The sequence below is a fragment of the Podarcis vaucheri genome, assembly GCF_965113315.1.
Source record: "Podarcis vaucheri genome assembly, chromosome: 6".
In the NCBI taxonomy this organism is placed as follows: Eukaryota; Metazoa; Chordata; class Lepidosauria; order Squamata; family Lacertidae; genus Podarcis; species Podarcis vaucheri.
The window spans coordinates 62,167,866-62,184,164 of record NC_138764.1 but is presented as its reverse complement, the minus strand read 5'-3'; the positions used below and the strand labels follow the sequence as shown (position 1 = coordinate 62,184,164).

Here is a 16,299-nt window from a genome sequence, read left to right as displayed (position 1 = left end):
ACATTAGAAGGAGAGAGCATATCAGCCAAGCTGCTCATTTTGAAAATGTGAAGGCAAACCTGGATACATTTTTAAAAGCTCTGTACAAAGACAGCTTTGGGAGGCAACTGCCTAGGTCAGATTTTTTAAAAAGTATTTAAAGCAGAGGATGTGCACATGTACAGGTATTTACCACTTAAAATGTTACCATAAAGACTTGGACCACTTTTTCAGATTAAAGAAATAGATACAGCTCATTTTGGAAAAAGAACAAATTAAATTTTGTTTAAGCCCAAATCAATTCTCAATTCAAGGTAGCAGTTTGTTGAAATTCACTAGAAACAAAATGCTTAGTTGGGAGTTTAAAGTGTTATATTCAACTATCTAAGGTTAGGTTTTTATGATCTGATATATTCTCTTAGACAACAGAACTCTTCTCCTTGAATGTTAAATTGATTTTAATATGGCAAAACTCGGCAAATGTTGCACTGAAGAAACATTTTATGCTGGTGAGAAGTGTTACAAGCTTGTCCTTGAAACGCCTCTTGTGTAATGTATAGGAAAGCTTGAATGAATTAACCTAGCAAGGTCAAGACAGAAGGGAACATAGACAGAGCAGCAAAACTAAAGGGGAAAGAATGAGGGAATCACTGAATGTGAGTTGGTTTGATAACAGAAAACATTTGTAACGAGAGACATGTGACTGCAAGAATGGTAAAGACCTTAGCTCCTTGACTAACAGATTGCAGCGGCAGATAGGAGGGACGGTGTGTAGTACAGGTGTGACAGTAACAACAGCGACTATCGGGAGGGAGCGGCACCTGAGGAACAGGAGCAAGCAAAACACAGACAAAAGGTAACATTAAAGGAGAGCAACAAGTATAGAGAGCACATGGGCCAGTACTCTGGTATGTTTATTTCCTTGCTAGATTGACAAGGACACTTTATGGGAACTGCTGAAAAAAAGAAACTAACTACTCAGTAAATGTGTCATTGATTACATGTTTCTGTCAGTCCTACAGAGGAAACTTCAGAAAGAAAGAGAGAAAGCCTGTGTGCACAAGGCACCAGCAACTAGTAGTTCTAAAAGCAGTAAATTCATTTTAGGGTGTCAATATAGCCTGTAGGCTGCCCAAGCAACAATTTTGGAGGGAAAACAACTTTACAGCACAAACAGTCTTGATAGCAAAAATACTGTCCTGCGTCTTCATGGGTTCTCATTTTATTGCATTTCATCATGCACAGTTTTCAGCCAAGCAGTGGTTGCATGTAACATGTTTAACTTAACAGATTTTGGTCTAATATCTATGTTGTCTAGAACTGTTGAGAAATGCCTCACGGTAGGCAGACCTTTGTCATTCAGTGGTATGTAAGCTAGGAATTTACTACTTCAATCAGACACATGAATCCACCTCATGAGATGGTAGTGTGAAAGAGAATCCTTTTCTGCGAAAGTATTTCACATCCACTACCCATCTTTTTTTTTCCACTTTCAAACCATCAGCATTGTCAAGACAAAACACAGGATTACCACGCAGGAGGAATGCAAGTTAACTCAGGAAAAAAATATGAGCAAACACTCTGATTTACTTCAGTGAGCAGTTCTGGTATTAGGCCCTTGTCAAAATAGTGAATATATAATAAAAAGGTAAATCTTTGTATTAGTATACTTTTAAGCCTTTCCAGTAACTTGCAGTTCTTTCTATTGTCTCATTGTTACTTGCTCAGCTAATTAGCTCTTAACTATCTTACTTACCTGAAAAGGCTCAATGCAGTATTTTTACAGTATTTTTTAAATCAGCTGTGGTGAGGCATCGTGTTAAAAACTAGCATAACTACAGGAAAGAACCAAAGTTCTTTTAACATACGTACTGCTGATTTCCTCATGCTGGCTCGAGGTTTAGGCACCGGTTTTGAAGATTTTGTTTCTATCATTTCAGCTGTCAAAGCACCTGGAGGTTTTGATTTTTGGGCTTGGAGGGCCAGCTGGTAGGCTACTTCAAATGCTTGTCCCAATGTCAGAATGATTTCATATGTTAGATTCTTAAGAAAAGAAACACAAAGTATAACTTACTTCATAAAGTAATGCCAAGAGTTATGATGCTAGTCTGTTTCTACAAACAAAATGAGTGCTGAGTGCTGTCTGGTATGTTGAAGACCATTTTATATCACAATCCTGTGTGTAAAAATTAGGGAATAAGCCCCATTTTGTATAATGAGGTAGTGATGGTCATTGGGACTGGTAGGGCAGAAGACTGGGAGGCAAACAGTAGGTGGAGCTAGAGCAAATGACAGTCTAGAGTCGGCTAATTCTAGCTTTGCCCTCATCCTCCTCTCCACCACATGGACTAAAGAGGGGGAAGCTGTGAGCTGAAGCTCCTAACTTCATTTATTTCATATACTTATATACAGCTTAATATGAAAAATATATCTAAATGGTTTACAAAAATATTATACAAGATATAACCAAACACCACCACCACCACCACTAGCAATAAAAACAATAAAATCTCCCTAAAGCAAAATGTAACAGCACACTTTGAAAATATCTCAAGAGTCAGCAGACATGACTCAATAGCCTGGCCACTAAGTACCTGTAAGGTGGATGGAGGATCAGAGATCTACAGTCATCTAGAGCCCACCCAACCCTTCTTTGGAAAGCAAAACCACTGTGGAAATACCAGGTTTGTCTGAGCAAACAGCTTCTGAGGGGTACCTTTTAAAGTTATCCCTTTATTCTGTGTGACTTTGGGCTGGCTGACACCAGTCACAGGAAAGAAAGGATTCTGCCATAAGAAGGAATTCTGCCCAGTCAAGACAGGTTACTTCCCTAAGCTTTGTGAGGCTAGTACTGGTATTGCACAACTGCCTTGCTCTCAGGATTTAGGAGCCCCTCTGGATTATTAACTCTGGATTGACCTGGCAATTGAACAGTTTCTGGGAGGCTTAAAACCCAGCACTTTTTGCACAACTCTCTGAGCAGTGATTAGTGGCAGTTCCAGAACAAAAATACTGATGAGGGCACAGAAAGGGCAAAGTGCGTTTGGGGGTAGTGAATTTGAAAAGTATTTCTACTGTGTAACCAAAAGTAATCAAGGAATAGATGGGAGGTGAGCAATTTGTATGAGAAGACACTCTATTCCCCCAACCCCGCTATGTTGCCTATGGCTGCAGTTAATGTCCAGGATTGTAACAAAAAGCAGAAACATACATCAGAATTCTGTGCAACATACATAGCTCTGCCATGAAAATCTTTTTTATCATGCAAGTTCTAAAATCCAAATATAAAACATTTGATACACATCCAGTATTTACTTCTCATTTCCTACACATTATACCCTATATTTTGTAGAGAAAGCACTGTGGATTTTTAAATGTGTTAGAGTACCAGGACTGCTAGCCATTTCACATTCAGGGCAAAGAAACTCTGGGGGAAAGTCCAGTATATGTTGCTTAAATCCTTGCACCCCATGTTTGCGTATATGAATTACCAGCATTCCAAAAGCTTTTTGCTGCAAACCAACTACCTACAGATTATTTCTAGCAAGGCAAAATACAAAGAATCAAGCCATTTATATTCTACATTACTTACTACATCAACGGTACTGAAGACATGGCAGTAGTGGTGGCTAGTTTGCAAGTCCTTTGTGATATAGGCAAATGTACAGAGATCCTCCGGGTCCTGTGCAGCACAAGAGATGTTCCGGATTTCGTGCTCAGCAATAACATTCTGCCAAACGGAAATAAAAAGCTTTTTTTGCTCAGTAACTGAGATTATCTTACAAAAACACTATTCACAATAAAATAACTTTTTATTAAATTGATTTATAGCTAAATAACAACTAAGATTTTGGGTTAGAATACCCTGGGTGGTATTCAACTGACTTTTACTCAGAGCAGATCCATTAAAATTAGTGTCTATGACTAACTTCAGTCCATTGTTTTCAGTATGTCTACTCCGAGACATATTCTTTCAGCAACAAAAGCAGCGTCCAAATACAGACAAGCACTATCTGAAAAACTGATACAAGGGAAAAATCAATCTCTACCTAACTTCTCTAGTGGCAATTCTTACAGGATTTACCATGACATTTTGATGTATTTACTGATAAGGAATGGGTAGTTGCATAACAGATTAATTTCCATGATGTCACTGTCATTTGACATTCAAGATTTTAAGTATTAACTACGAGTTTAAGATCGTCCTCACCTTGTTAGATGCATCAATGAATTTCACTCCTTTGTAAGTGATAGATAATATTATAGTTGGGGTCTTCTTCATATGCTCTGTTGATTTCTTTGTAAAAGAAGCATGATTAAAACATTTCTCAGGATGGAGTATACAGGCAAGATTTTTTTTAATCAGGTTTTGAAAGAACTATGCTAGGTTTTTAAAGATGCATTTTCAAGGCAATGAAAATTCAGTGAAGTATATATATAATATATTTACAACAAGGTACAATCAGACTTCATACATCCTTGCAGTAAATACTGCATACCAGCTGAAAACATATCTGCCAAACAAGTTGACCAAAACAAAGTAGCAGATAATTGTAGGGCAATTAGAAATTTCGAAGTTTTGTGGTTTGGCTGTTATATCTTGTGCTTGCGGCAATCTCCAAATCTTGAGCTACACAACACAGTTTATTTTTCAAGACTGGTATCAGAAGTTTTGATTTTACACAGTGCACACCTACCCTCATCTTTGCACAGGCATCCTGTGTAGATTCTGTCCCTCGAAGATCTTTGATTAACATGGAACCTAGATACTGTTTGAAACAGGGGAACAGTAGCAGCAACTATTAACACAAATATTTGTACCCCAAAAGATATTCTTGCTTCCAAAAGGAACCAGGCAATCTTATAAACTTCTGCCTGGATAAGGCCAAACTGTACTAAGTAAAAGCTATTGTGTAAGTGGCAGGCCCATGCTTTCCAGCAAAGATGGGAAATCTGTTGCCTTCAAATCTTGTTGAATTGCAATTCCCAGTAGCCACAGTCAGCATAGCCAACGGTCAGGGATGATGGAGACTGAAGTCCAACATCTGGAAGATCACAAGTTCCTCATCCATGTTTTACAGGAAGAACCAAGATTACACACCAGATGAATTAGAATCATAGAACTATAGAGTTGGAAGGAACCTTAAGGGTTATTTAGACCAGCAATGCAGAAATTACAGCTTAAAAATCCCCCAACAGATGGCCATCCAACCTTTGTTTAAACCTCCAGTGAAGGAGAGTCCATCACCTCCCGAAGTAGTCTGTCCTACTGTTGAACAGCTATTACCATCGAAAACTTCTTCCTAGTGTTTAGTGGGAATCTTCTTTCTTGTAATCTGAATCCATTGGCTTGAGTCCTCCCATCTGGAGCACCAGAAAACAAGTTTGCTCTGTCTTCCATGTGACAGCTCTTTAGATATTTGAAGATGGCTATTATATCAACCTTAATTTAATTTGTCTAAGAATCTAGAATATACTTACATTGGCTTCATACCCACAGGATTCAAATATAAGCTTCTCTGGTTGATGCTGCCAGTGTTGGACAGGGGCATAAGCAGCAGCCAGACTAGGGGGTCTGAGCGTAAGTTTAGATTCACGGCGTTCCTCCTGAAAACACAAGTTGCAGTTATAGTCGGAATTTGGTCTGGGGTGCCTGCTCCACTGAGCATATTTACCAAGGACTCTGCCCCTGCTCAAGTTGCTTGCCAAGCTCATCTACAACCCTGCCTACCCTTCACCAATTCCCCCCACCCACCCAGACGCCCCTAACCCAACAGACCAAGGTGGAAAATCTTTTTGGCTCCCACTACCTTTGATGGTAGTAGAAAAGAGGGGGAATCTCATGGACAATGCACTTGTCAATCATAAATCTCTTACAAATAGGATGGAAGCAGAGAAGGGAAACAAAGGCAGCTGGGAGACCCAAGTGTGATGACAGCCTTAGGGAAATGCATAATAGGATAAATGTTTTTATAACCACTTTTCCACATAGTTCAAAGCCATATATACTTACAAAACTATAATTAAAACAAACAACTATCACAGGAAAAGCACATATAAGACATAGCATCCATGGAACATTTATGTTCTCATTTAAAAGTGTGAAAAAGGAAGGTTTTACTGGCTTTTTAATAAGCTAGCAATGCTGGTGTCTTCCAGAGTTTGGGGACTAGTGCCGAAACAGTCTCTCTGCTATCTTAATCAGTTTTATGAAAGCAGCAGGCAGCAAGGCCAACTGAACTTCATCTGGCGAGTGGGCTCACATGGGCTATTACAAATGTCAAAACAGCATCACACAATACCATCCTTGTGACTAGGGCAGTGTCTGGCTACCTCTAAAAATGTCTTGAACTAGGCAGGCATGTTTCCACTGTACCATACAAGATATAAAGGCAGACAAAGCTTGATAAACGACAAGCTGGCTGCTGTATCTCAGCAATTATAATAATGTCAAGACTGAGAACACCCATAACTAGACACCTCTCCCCATGGCAATTGCATAGTGAGAGCCTTAAAAACCAGTACTTTTTGCACAGCTGTCTGAGCAGTGATCAGTGGCAGTTCCAGGATAAAATACTGGTGATCAGCAGCAATGCACTAAATCTGCTTCCATATTGGGGGTGGCAGAGGCAGCAGCCATACTTCACTACTATGGGTCTCCAGTCGGCGAAACTGTGCTACTGTGTGGAAACCAAACCAGCTGCAAGGCTTTCATGCCTCCACCCACCAATGTCAGTCATGCCCCTCAGATATCCACACCAGAGCAGGTAAGCCATCTTAGAGCATAACAATCTATTTCTAATTTACCAGAGCCAACCAGTCATTCCCCTCCATGCCCCGCTCAACAACAGCTGTAAGGTTAGAGACTCCTGTTTTACAAGGTAATAGAATAATTTCTAGAAGAAAAAATAATGGAATACCTGTGCCTTGAGTCTCTCTGTTCTGGGGTATGATGCAATGTCATGGCTGCTCTCATGCCTCTTCTTTCCAGCATCCCCCAAAGGCAGCAGGAGATCTGCAGATCTCCCTGTACAAGAGTCACTCTGGCTTAGGGGTGAAGACGTCTGGGATATCAAATCCTGGCACTGAAATCAGAGTAGTACACATTACAAGAATTAAGATTTTCACAGGGTATATTCAGAGCACCTTGCCCCCAATAAATAAAAATGCCACTATAAGGCAAGGCTCAGTCTTCCCCCCCTTTTGTTTTAGTATGATCATTAAGGTCAACATAACCAGTAAAAAGGAAGTCTAGTTCATTTATATCCTGCTTTTCCACGATGCACAAAAGGGCTCACATTAACTTATTATAAAAATACATAATATTCTAAATGTTACAAAACATATCAATAAATTCAAATGAGACTTAGTTAACATCCATTATGAAGAAAATCGATTTAATTTGGTGCTGTTTACATTGTAGAGACAGAAGTATAAATGTTGCATTTCTATTCTATGACTTGAGGTCCACCTGGAACTGTTCTGAAGCATCTGAGTTCTAAACTTTCAAATGGTTTCCAAAATCCAGAGGCATGTGCTCAATCTCAAACAAAGTTTAATTAAAATGGTGTGAAGAAAGAAAAGCAAGACCCACTGGGGACAGAAATGCTGTAGCCCGCCCTCCATTCTTCCTTAAAAACGATGACTCACTCTTAGCTGAGAGAACCGTGGTGGTTTCTGTGGGGGCTCCTCATATGGTCTGTCTGCCAGAGAGGCTATTATACGCTTACGATGACCAATAAGATTTACCTTAAGTACCTGCAGGGAAAGAGAATGTCAGAAAAGCATGCTACAAAAAAACTTTCTACATTGTGGCTTCTCAGTATTAACACAGCGCTGCAATCTTTCACCTTGTGAATCACCAGAATTTTCATCTTAACTGGAACTGAATAGGGTTAGCAACTTACATTTACTAGTTCTAGTTCCCAGAGGTTTTTCACAGAGTCTATAGAGCTATAGCCACTCGACAAAAATGATTGAATATAATCCTGCAGCCCCAGGGAGTCAAGCCATACAGGAACAGAAGGCTGAGTCCCATCACAGCCCAGAGATTTCACCTGCAGAAGGAGCAAGACAAAAAAGTGTTATAGATGCGTAAGAATCAGGTGTGAACATAGCGCTACGTTGGATACAAACCACAGTAAAAGTCACTTAGCAGTATACAGTGGTACCTCAGTTTTTGAACAGCTTAGTTCATGAACAACTTGGAACCTGAATGCTGCAAAACCAGAAGTAGGTGTTCCGGTTTTCAAACTTTTTTTCAGAAGCCAAACGTGCTCTGTTTTGAGCCCCCCCCCGTGTTTCCTGTTGCGCTGCTAATTTGTATCCCCCTGTTCCCTGTTGCGCTGCTAATTTGCCCCCCCCAACTGTAATTCAAGCCTTCTGTGTCCAATTGCAGTGTTCTAAGGTGATATTTGGTTCTTTTGTTTTTGCTATTTATTTTGCGTTTTTTGTTTTGAGGCTTTTTCAGTTAATTTGTTTTTGTGACTATGTGGATCCCAGTTCAGCTACTGATTGATTGACTGATTGTGTGACTGTGAAAATGGATAAAAGCCTCCCATCCAAACAATGACTATCATCAGTGCAGGTAAGAAAAAAATTTTAATTTTAATTTTTATCATCTACAATACTGTTGTATTTATTTATTTATTTATTTTATTTTATAGTACAGTACATTGATTATTGCTTTCATTTTATGGATCAATGGTCTCATTAGATAGTAAAATTCATGTTAAATTGCTGTTTTAGAGGTTGTTTTTAAAAGTCTGGAGCGGATTAATCCATTTTGCATTACTTTCTATGGGAAAGCGCACCTTGGTTTTAAAAAAAGACTTCTGGAACGGATTAAGTCTGAGAACCAAGATACCACTGTACTTGTTCAGCTGGAAAAATTTTGTGCCAGTGGAACATTGTTGCAAGTGGGTTGCTGGTAACTTTGTTGCACAACAAATTTACACTAGTGCAGCTGTTAAATTGGATTCTTCTGTTGCATGACATTAAAACTTGTCCATCTGCTAACACAAGAGCCCTTGCATTATTAGACAGAGAATATTGGATACGTCCCATTTTCATTTGACTGTGTAACTCCAGTCTGTATTTGGCTGTAGCAACTATACAGTGATGAATAACTATGCAGTTCACTGTGAGGTAGAAGTATTATCAACCTGAAGTGGAGGTGAGCCACTAGGGCTAACTACAGAATGCATGAAATCCCAGGGCGGTGCCTCCCCCCCCCCCAAGCTGTTTTGTGAATATGAGTGGGGAAATTAAGCATGGGAGTAATGGGAGGAGCTTCTTCATTCCCCCCCCCCCTCACCTGCTGCTTCTCTGTTCTAATGTGCTCCCTAAAACTGCTTTTAATCCAAAGCACTCACTCTACAGCTGTACTCTGTAGGGGAAAATACATGTATTTGCGTGTAATGTTTAATTATGCCCCACAGTTACTTAAGTGCCTGAGTTGAAGTGAGTTGGCTTGGAAGTAAAGGTACAGTTGTCAGCAATAGATCAAAATTTTGAATGCCAGTGGCACAGTAACCATTGCAGAGAGAAGTAGAACAAATCCAAGAGGCACTGGTCTAATCTAGCAAGTGACTGTTGGTGGAACCAGAACAGTTGGTGGAACCAGAAGACTGTTGGTGGAACCAGAACAGTCTTGCATAAGGAGGGACAATGATCAGGAACCTGAAGAGATAAAATTTGTCAAAACTCGCTCTTCGAAATGCACTCTTCCACAATGACCAGAGGCTTTCATTGACCCATTGTGGAAAAGAGCAAGCTCAATGCACAACACCAGGCAATTAACTGAATTCAACCACGGGGAAACATGCAGTGTAACAACATGGATCTATGGTTAAAACCTATTGTTATCAGAAATTCAGCTTCTTCTGGAACTTTTAATTGATAGTGCAACCAAAAGCTTTCTGCATGGCAAAGCATAATATAGAACCTCATAGTAAGCTTCCTGCTATGGAATTTGCTTCTTAAAAAGCAGACACTATTGAACAAACAAACCACTTTACTTGGCTCTGTAAGAAGCAGGCTGTTTTGGAATGTAAAATTAAAATGTCTATTCTAGGAGGAGCCACTTCACTCACTTTAAAACCTTCCTGTTCCATTGTTTTAAAAAAGACTATGTGAAATTGTAATATATAGAAACACCCTATATTTCCAATAATAGAACCAGACAAGGACATTTAAATATAGAAATATTTCAATTGGCATTCTGGGAAAATGGAGACCCTCCATTGTCTACACAAACAGAGGAAAAACCTGTTGTGAAATCAGTAAGTCTTTAACCTCTCACAAGTCAAATCACTACTTTAATCTTAGTTTTATCACGATTAAACTGAGATTTGTTCACAATGTTTGCACCTGCTTTGGTGATATCTTCTCATTAACTCAGTTTACTTAGAAGCTGCCAAAAACAGGTATCTTTCGACACAATTCTGACTCCACTATTTGGACTCATGCTTAATAGGAAAGCAATACTAAGCCCTCTCCTTACAATGTCTACTAATATGACAGAATGCAATAATTTGCTTCTCCTCCTGTAAAATTATTTGTTCACTCATAATTATGGAATTCAAGGTATTCCAGTACTAAAAATGATGTTTTCATGTGAAAACACAAATTCATTCTAACCTTAGGAAGAGACCGTGCTGCCTGAAGAAGTTTTCTGCGGTGCTGTGGGTCACTAATACCAATCTCTCGAAGGTCCTGATCTTCCATGACATTACTGCCCTGTAGGAAGACAAGAGGCAGACGTGAAATAAGGCTCAGCAACAGCACAAAAATGAAGCTCAGCAGCTTTGCATTTCAATAAAAACTGTGTTTCATAATTTTTGTTTTTACCAGGTCTTTGATTGTATAATAAAAATTGTCTTTGTTGTTTCACAACTCTGCATCATGCAAAAACTCCCATGTAAATACAGAATTTGGGCACAGACTTCAACACTCTGGGAATCATAGAATTGGAATAGACCACAAGGGTCATCGAGTCCAACCCCCTGCCAAGCAGGAAACACCATCAGAGCTTTGATTTTAAAAACAATGTTTCTAGTTCTTAAAGCAGTGAGGATAGCTTTGCAGATGTAGCGGAGAAACCCCAATGGGACCTCAGCAGCCAAGGTGGAAGGAGCCTACTTTCTAGCACGAGGAACAGGATTTAAGGTATGCATGCTTTCCTTATGTAACAGCAGAATTAAGGAAGCAAATAAATTCGCACAACAGATCATAATACAGCTTTTCTTGGCATTACCTTTGTACAGAATCAATATTTGATCACAGCTTCAGTCTTGGCCCAGGTATGAAAATTGAGAGCATCACAAGAGCCCTTAGAATAAAAAATCATGGGTCCTTACTAGCTGCTGCTTGGTTATCATAACACAGTGTAACAAAAGATAGCATCACCAGGGCAAACATTACACAGTTAGAAATCTAAGCAACCATGAAAATAACAGGAGTAATCTGGTTATCATCACAGCAGGACCTGAGTGCAATCAGTACTCTCATCTGTGATTTCCTAAAACTAGTATTCTAAGGGATACTGCCTACAGCAGTTGAGACGGAACACAGCTGTCTTGACTATTCTCCATGAAATTCTCTAATCCTTCAAAACTATCCAAGTTTGCGACCTTCACTACATCTTGTGGGAGCAACTATCGAGTTTATCCATGTGGTGTGTAAAGTAGTATTTTCTTCCAACATTCAGCTTCACTAAATGGACCATAAGTTCTAGTAATATGAGAGAGGAAGGAAAAACTTTTTCCTATCCACTTTTCTCCACATCATGCATAATTTTATATAACTCCATAATTTCCCCTGCTTGCCTTTTCTCCAAGTTAAAAAGCAACCTTGCCTCAGGAGAGCTGCTCCAAACCCTTGATCATTTTGACTGCCCTTTTCTGAAACTTTTCAAGCTTTATAGGAGAAGGGGGAAATCTGAAGTCATGGACACTTATAAGCATCGAGTTCTTATTTGTTCCCACTCTCAATGACCCTGGCCCCCAAGGTCTAAGGCAAAGACCAATGGATCCTCCAGCAATGGCTCCCTTGCTACCTTCTGCTGCTCTGCAATCTCACTGCATCCCTGCTTCTTTTCTCTCTGTAGGCTTCCCCCCTTTCACCTCCTTGCCTCTGCACCAAAGGAGCCTTTTTGTTAAGTGCACTGCATACTTCCCAGCTGCTTGGTGCAGGCTATCCAAAGCCTACTTTCACTGCTGGCTCCACTGCATCTCATTCCGTCCAATAAATTTCAGTAGATTGATTTACATGACCTTCCCATTGCATACATGCTCGCTTTCATCAGTCATCCCTTTGATCATAGTTTAACAATCCAGTATACCTGGACGCAGCTTCAGCTGCCTGCCCTTTCCTCGTAGTCAGCTTTGCTAGTGCACTGCACTGGCATGCATGGAAAGCTCGTCTTTGCCTGAATTCCCTTGAGGGCCAGAGAGAGAAAATTGAATTTATTTTAGAGCATGCCAACAATCCAGGGAAGGTCAGTTTCACTGTAATCTATCATGCGTCTCCATGGAGATGGAAGCAACCCAGCCCTCTCTAGAGGAGTGACTTTCATCATTACACTCTTTACAAAGCTCATTATCTCCACATGTGAAGTGTGGAAGAATGAATGAATGAGTACATAGTGCTTAGCAAAGGCAATATTCAACAGCCATTTTACTATACATCTTGTTTTTCTTACTGCTCAGATCCAGCCCAGAACACCCCTTTTATTACTGAAGCGATTATAAAACCAAAGCTACCTTGTAGCTCATTTTTTGCAAATAAGATTAGCTAACCCAGACTACTGTCCAATTGTGCTAGATAGTGCTTATATATACATTCAAAACTAGACACAGTTTCCCACACTATTATATGTGATTCTTTTCTCTATTGTGCTTGTCGTAACTAAAACGTGAGAATGAACAGAGAGCTGAAAAGGTGAGCTAAAGTACATATAAATAGCTAAAAGCATAGAGAAAGGAACAAGTTTCCTTTTATCTTCACAAAAAGGTGAGCATCCAGTATAATTCTTCCACATACATTTTTTTTAAAAGGTAACATTCAACATGAACTCCCTTTTTGTAAAAGACAATTCCTAGGGTACTACAGTAATTTTTACACATACAGTGAAAGAAGATCTAGATAAAAGCACTAGGATGCCTTATTGCTATATTAAGCACAGGCATACAACCATTCCTTTTACACAAAGACCCCCACTATCATATGATGGCATAGCAATTTGAAATACCCATCTTGTGTCAGCTATCAACACATGTAAACAACAACCACTGAGGGGAAAAAATAGGAATTAACTGGTGATCATTAATTCCTAATTATATCCCTCTTCAGTTTTATCAATAAAGGGGAGACTATTAGAAAAACCAACCCTTGTAAAGGCTGCTTACTATAAACAGAAGAGAGAGAGAGAGAGAGAGAGAGAGAGAGAGAGAGAGATCCATTTGAGAGTGAATTTGCCATCTGCTGAATCTGCAAGGCCAGGCCATTTTCTTCACACATGAAATGACAGCAGTAATTGCACATTGATGTAGGCCATCATGCACTTTGTATGACAGCATAGAGTAAACACAGCACAAGAGTCTTCTTTTGCTTGCCTTGTTTGCTGTGGATATTGTTTAATGGAGAATTTTTACATGGCTGTATCCAGAATATTTCTGCAATGCCTTTTCTGTATTTTCATTGAGCTGCATTAGCCATTGAATCTGCAATGATGTCACATATTCTGGTAAAAGGGCAACTGGTATTTTGTCTAAATTGTACTGTACTAATTTCCATGGTTAGCTCTTTTGCCGTAAAACAATCCTATGAAATAAAGGGCATTTTGTAATCTTAATACAATAACTTAATTTGCAATGAAAAGCTCAATGTTTGCTCCATTTTGAGTTGGTAAACATTAACATGATGAACAGCAGCTACAGCCATTTTCTAAAACACAAAAGCTGCCTGCATGTTTTGATCTGAAGTATCACCAATTATACTCATACAACACTCACTTAGTACATCTCACAGGCAAATAAATCCTTCTGAACTTAATGAAATATCCATTTCAATGGGTGCACATAGTGCCCTTTTCAGTGACTTGTTCATGTTTACACAGGCTGTATACATACTTCAGCCATCCAAGTGCTGCAGTTTGTGGTTTTCTAAAAGCACTTTTGTAGACATTGCTTTGCAGTTGTTCATGGAGGAAGTCTGCTGGCATAGGCTGCACAGGTTCATCATATTGCTTAGTGTATCACACAGACAACACCATGACTAATTTCTCTCTCTCATTTTTTGCAAGGTGTTGTATATTTATGCTCCCTCCCCTTTCAATGGCCACCACACTCCTTAACAAAAACCTTGCCAGTTATTAATGTTTGATGCTTTATTTATTATTATTAATGCTAAACATTATTGTTTGACATTTTATTATGTTTTTATGTGTGTTGGAAGCTGCCCAGAGTGGCTGGGGCAACCCAGCCAGATGGGCGGGTATAAATACTAAAATTTGTTGTATCAGAAGTCTGGTAGCACAGGTTGCGCAAGCAGAGTAAGTTTTATTGCACTCAGTGCATGCCCATGGGCTTCCTTCCCTTGTACAATGCAGGTGACTTCTTGACTACTTCTCTCAGGGAGAGGATGTGAGGCAGTCTGGGTTGTATCCAGCTCTGAGTGTTGGATACAACCCTCTGTTTATGTCCAGGGATGTTTACCCCCTTGTACCATGCAGGCAACCTCTACATATCTCTTTTCTTTTGGCAAAGCACTCTTGACCATGCTCAGAGGCTGCCTGTTCTGGTGCCATGCACACAGCTTATAATTACTAATTATAATGTATGTTTTATTGCAAGGCACTCAAGACATGGTCTGCTCAGTTTAATGAAAGAAAGAAAGAAAGAAAGAAAGAAAGAACGAACCCAGGCCTCCAATATATATGCTCCCCGTTACAACAATTAATTTCATTTGAGTCATTGTGGTTTTTTAAAGGGCAAAGTATAGTGATATTTTGTTAAAGGGCAACACAAAAAATGGACACATCTTGAATTTGTTGAACTGCCAACATAAGCAGTCAGAAAATATATATCTTGGTGAAAAAAGTTTATAGGGATTGCAACATTATGTTGATCCAACCTTTGAGATTTTGATAAACTGGAAGGATTACTTTAAAAATAATAAATGCTATGGTGGAAGCCAGTACCTTTCCAACTGTGCTTGAGTACAGAAGAGAAAGAGTTGATGGCAGCTGTTTCCACCCATCCTTTTAAAGAGTAAAGCAGCAGTGAAACTTCTGTGACTCTCTAAAGACTGAAATATCAACATACTGATACACATGAGAAAAAATATTTTCAAAGCCCAATTTGATTGTCTTTGAGGTGGTATGAAACACCAGATGACTCAGATACCTCTCAGGTCAATCTCCACATAGGTGTCATAAGACCCCAAATGGAGGTCCACAAAGAAAGTGCTTCCAGTTTCCACACAAGACAAGGGGTGCATCAGAATGTGTTCTACTGAAAGGTGCTTTCAAAATACCGAAAAAAACTATACCAACTATATAGGGATGACAATGTTGTACGCTAAGCAAAAACTGCTTATGTGGAAGGCAGTGCAGTGCAGTCGATCCATATAGTCTCATGCTTATTCCACACGTATGTGCCACTACCAGGCTTGGTGAATGCTCATATATAGGTAGGTTACAGAGCAGAAGGCTAAGACATTTAGGTCAGGGGTAGTCAACCTTTTTATACCTACTGCCCACTAATCCATCTTTCTTGATGGCAAAATTTTCTTACTGCCCACCAGTGCTCAATGGAAGGAGGATTCAGCTTGTGCCATAGAACCCCCTACCGCCCACCTAGAATCCTGAAACGCCCACTAGTGAGCGATAGGGACCAGGTTGACAACCCCTGATTTAGGTTATCATTTTTCATAATACTGCTTTAAATGAGACTTTGTAATGCAGGTCTTGTTACATTAAAACTACTGTTTTGGCCTACGGTTTCCCTTACACTGTACAATGTTAACTTGTGCTCTTGTAATCAGTACTGCAGACATTGCTGCTTCTCATCTTGGATCTCTGTGCAAGACTTCTCCACATTAAAGCAAAATGAAGCACACCTCTGCACCACCAGCTTGCAGCAGCAATGGGAATTACCCTTTGGCACCAGGGAAAAACAGGTGGATATTTTGAAAGAAGTGCATTGCTGTCTGCATGGATAAGGCAGATACTTCAGAGGCTTTACTCTACAGCAGGGGTGGGGAACATGTGACCCTCCTGGTGTACTATGACTCCAGTACCCATCATCTCTTACCATT

The 16,299-nt window shown here is 39.6% G+C and overlaps 1 protein-coding gene and 2 long non-coding RNA genes across 15 annotated transcripts in view; 2 read left to right on the top strand and 1 right to left on the bottom strand.

Moving 5' to 3' along the window:
• On the top strand, window positions 1–610 carry LOC309534627. Its single transcript, XR_014220814.1, has 2 exons — window positions 1–158; window positions 214–610. It is a non-coding gene; the product is annotated as an uncharacterized lncRNA (long non-coding RNA).
• Window positions 1–16,299, bottom strand: part of ANKS1A (ankyrin repeat and sterile alpha motif domain containing 1A) — a 114,958-nt gene that overhangs the window by 4,411 nt on the left and 94,248 nt on the right. For 8 of the 13 annotated variants that reach the window (XM_082226821.1, XM_082226826.1, XM_082226829.1 and 5 more), the window contains 10 exons: window positions 10,621–10,719; window positions 7,887–8,036; window positions 7,630–7,737; window positions 6,900–7,064; window positions 5,461–5,586; window positions 4,677–4,748; window positions 4,190–4,276; window positions 3,572–3,709; window positions 1,852–2,022; window positions 702–800 (listed from right to left, as the gene is read on the bottom strand). In XM_082226821.1, coding sequence (XP_082082947.1) covers window positions 702–800; window positions 1,852–2,022; window positions 3,572–3,709; window positions 4,190–4,276; window positions 4,677–4,748; window positions 5,461–5,586; window positions 6,900–7,064; window positions 7,630–7,737; window positions 7,887–8,036; window positions 10,621–10,719 — 1,215 coding nt within the window. The remainder of the gene's footprint in view (window positions 1–701; window positions 801–1,851; window positions 2,023–3,571; window positions 3,710–4,189; window positions 4,277–4,676; window positions 4,749–5,460; window positions 5,587–6,899; window positions 7,065–7,629; window positions 7,738–7,886; window positions 8,037–10,620; window positions 10,720–16,299) is intronic. The other 5 variants (XM_082226832.1, XM_082226833.1, XM_082226822.1 and 2 more) reach the window with 1 other exon arrangement.
• On the top strand, window positions 775–1,538 carry LOC309534624. Its single transcript, XR_014220811.1, has 2 exons — window positions 775–835; window positions 1,484–1,538. It is a non-coding gene; the product is annotated as an uncharacterized lncRNA (long non-coding RNA).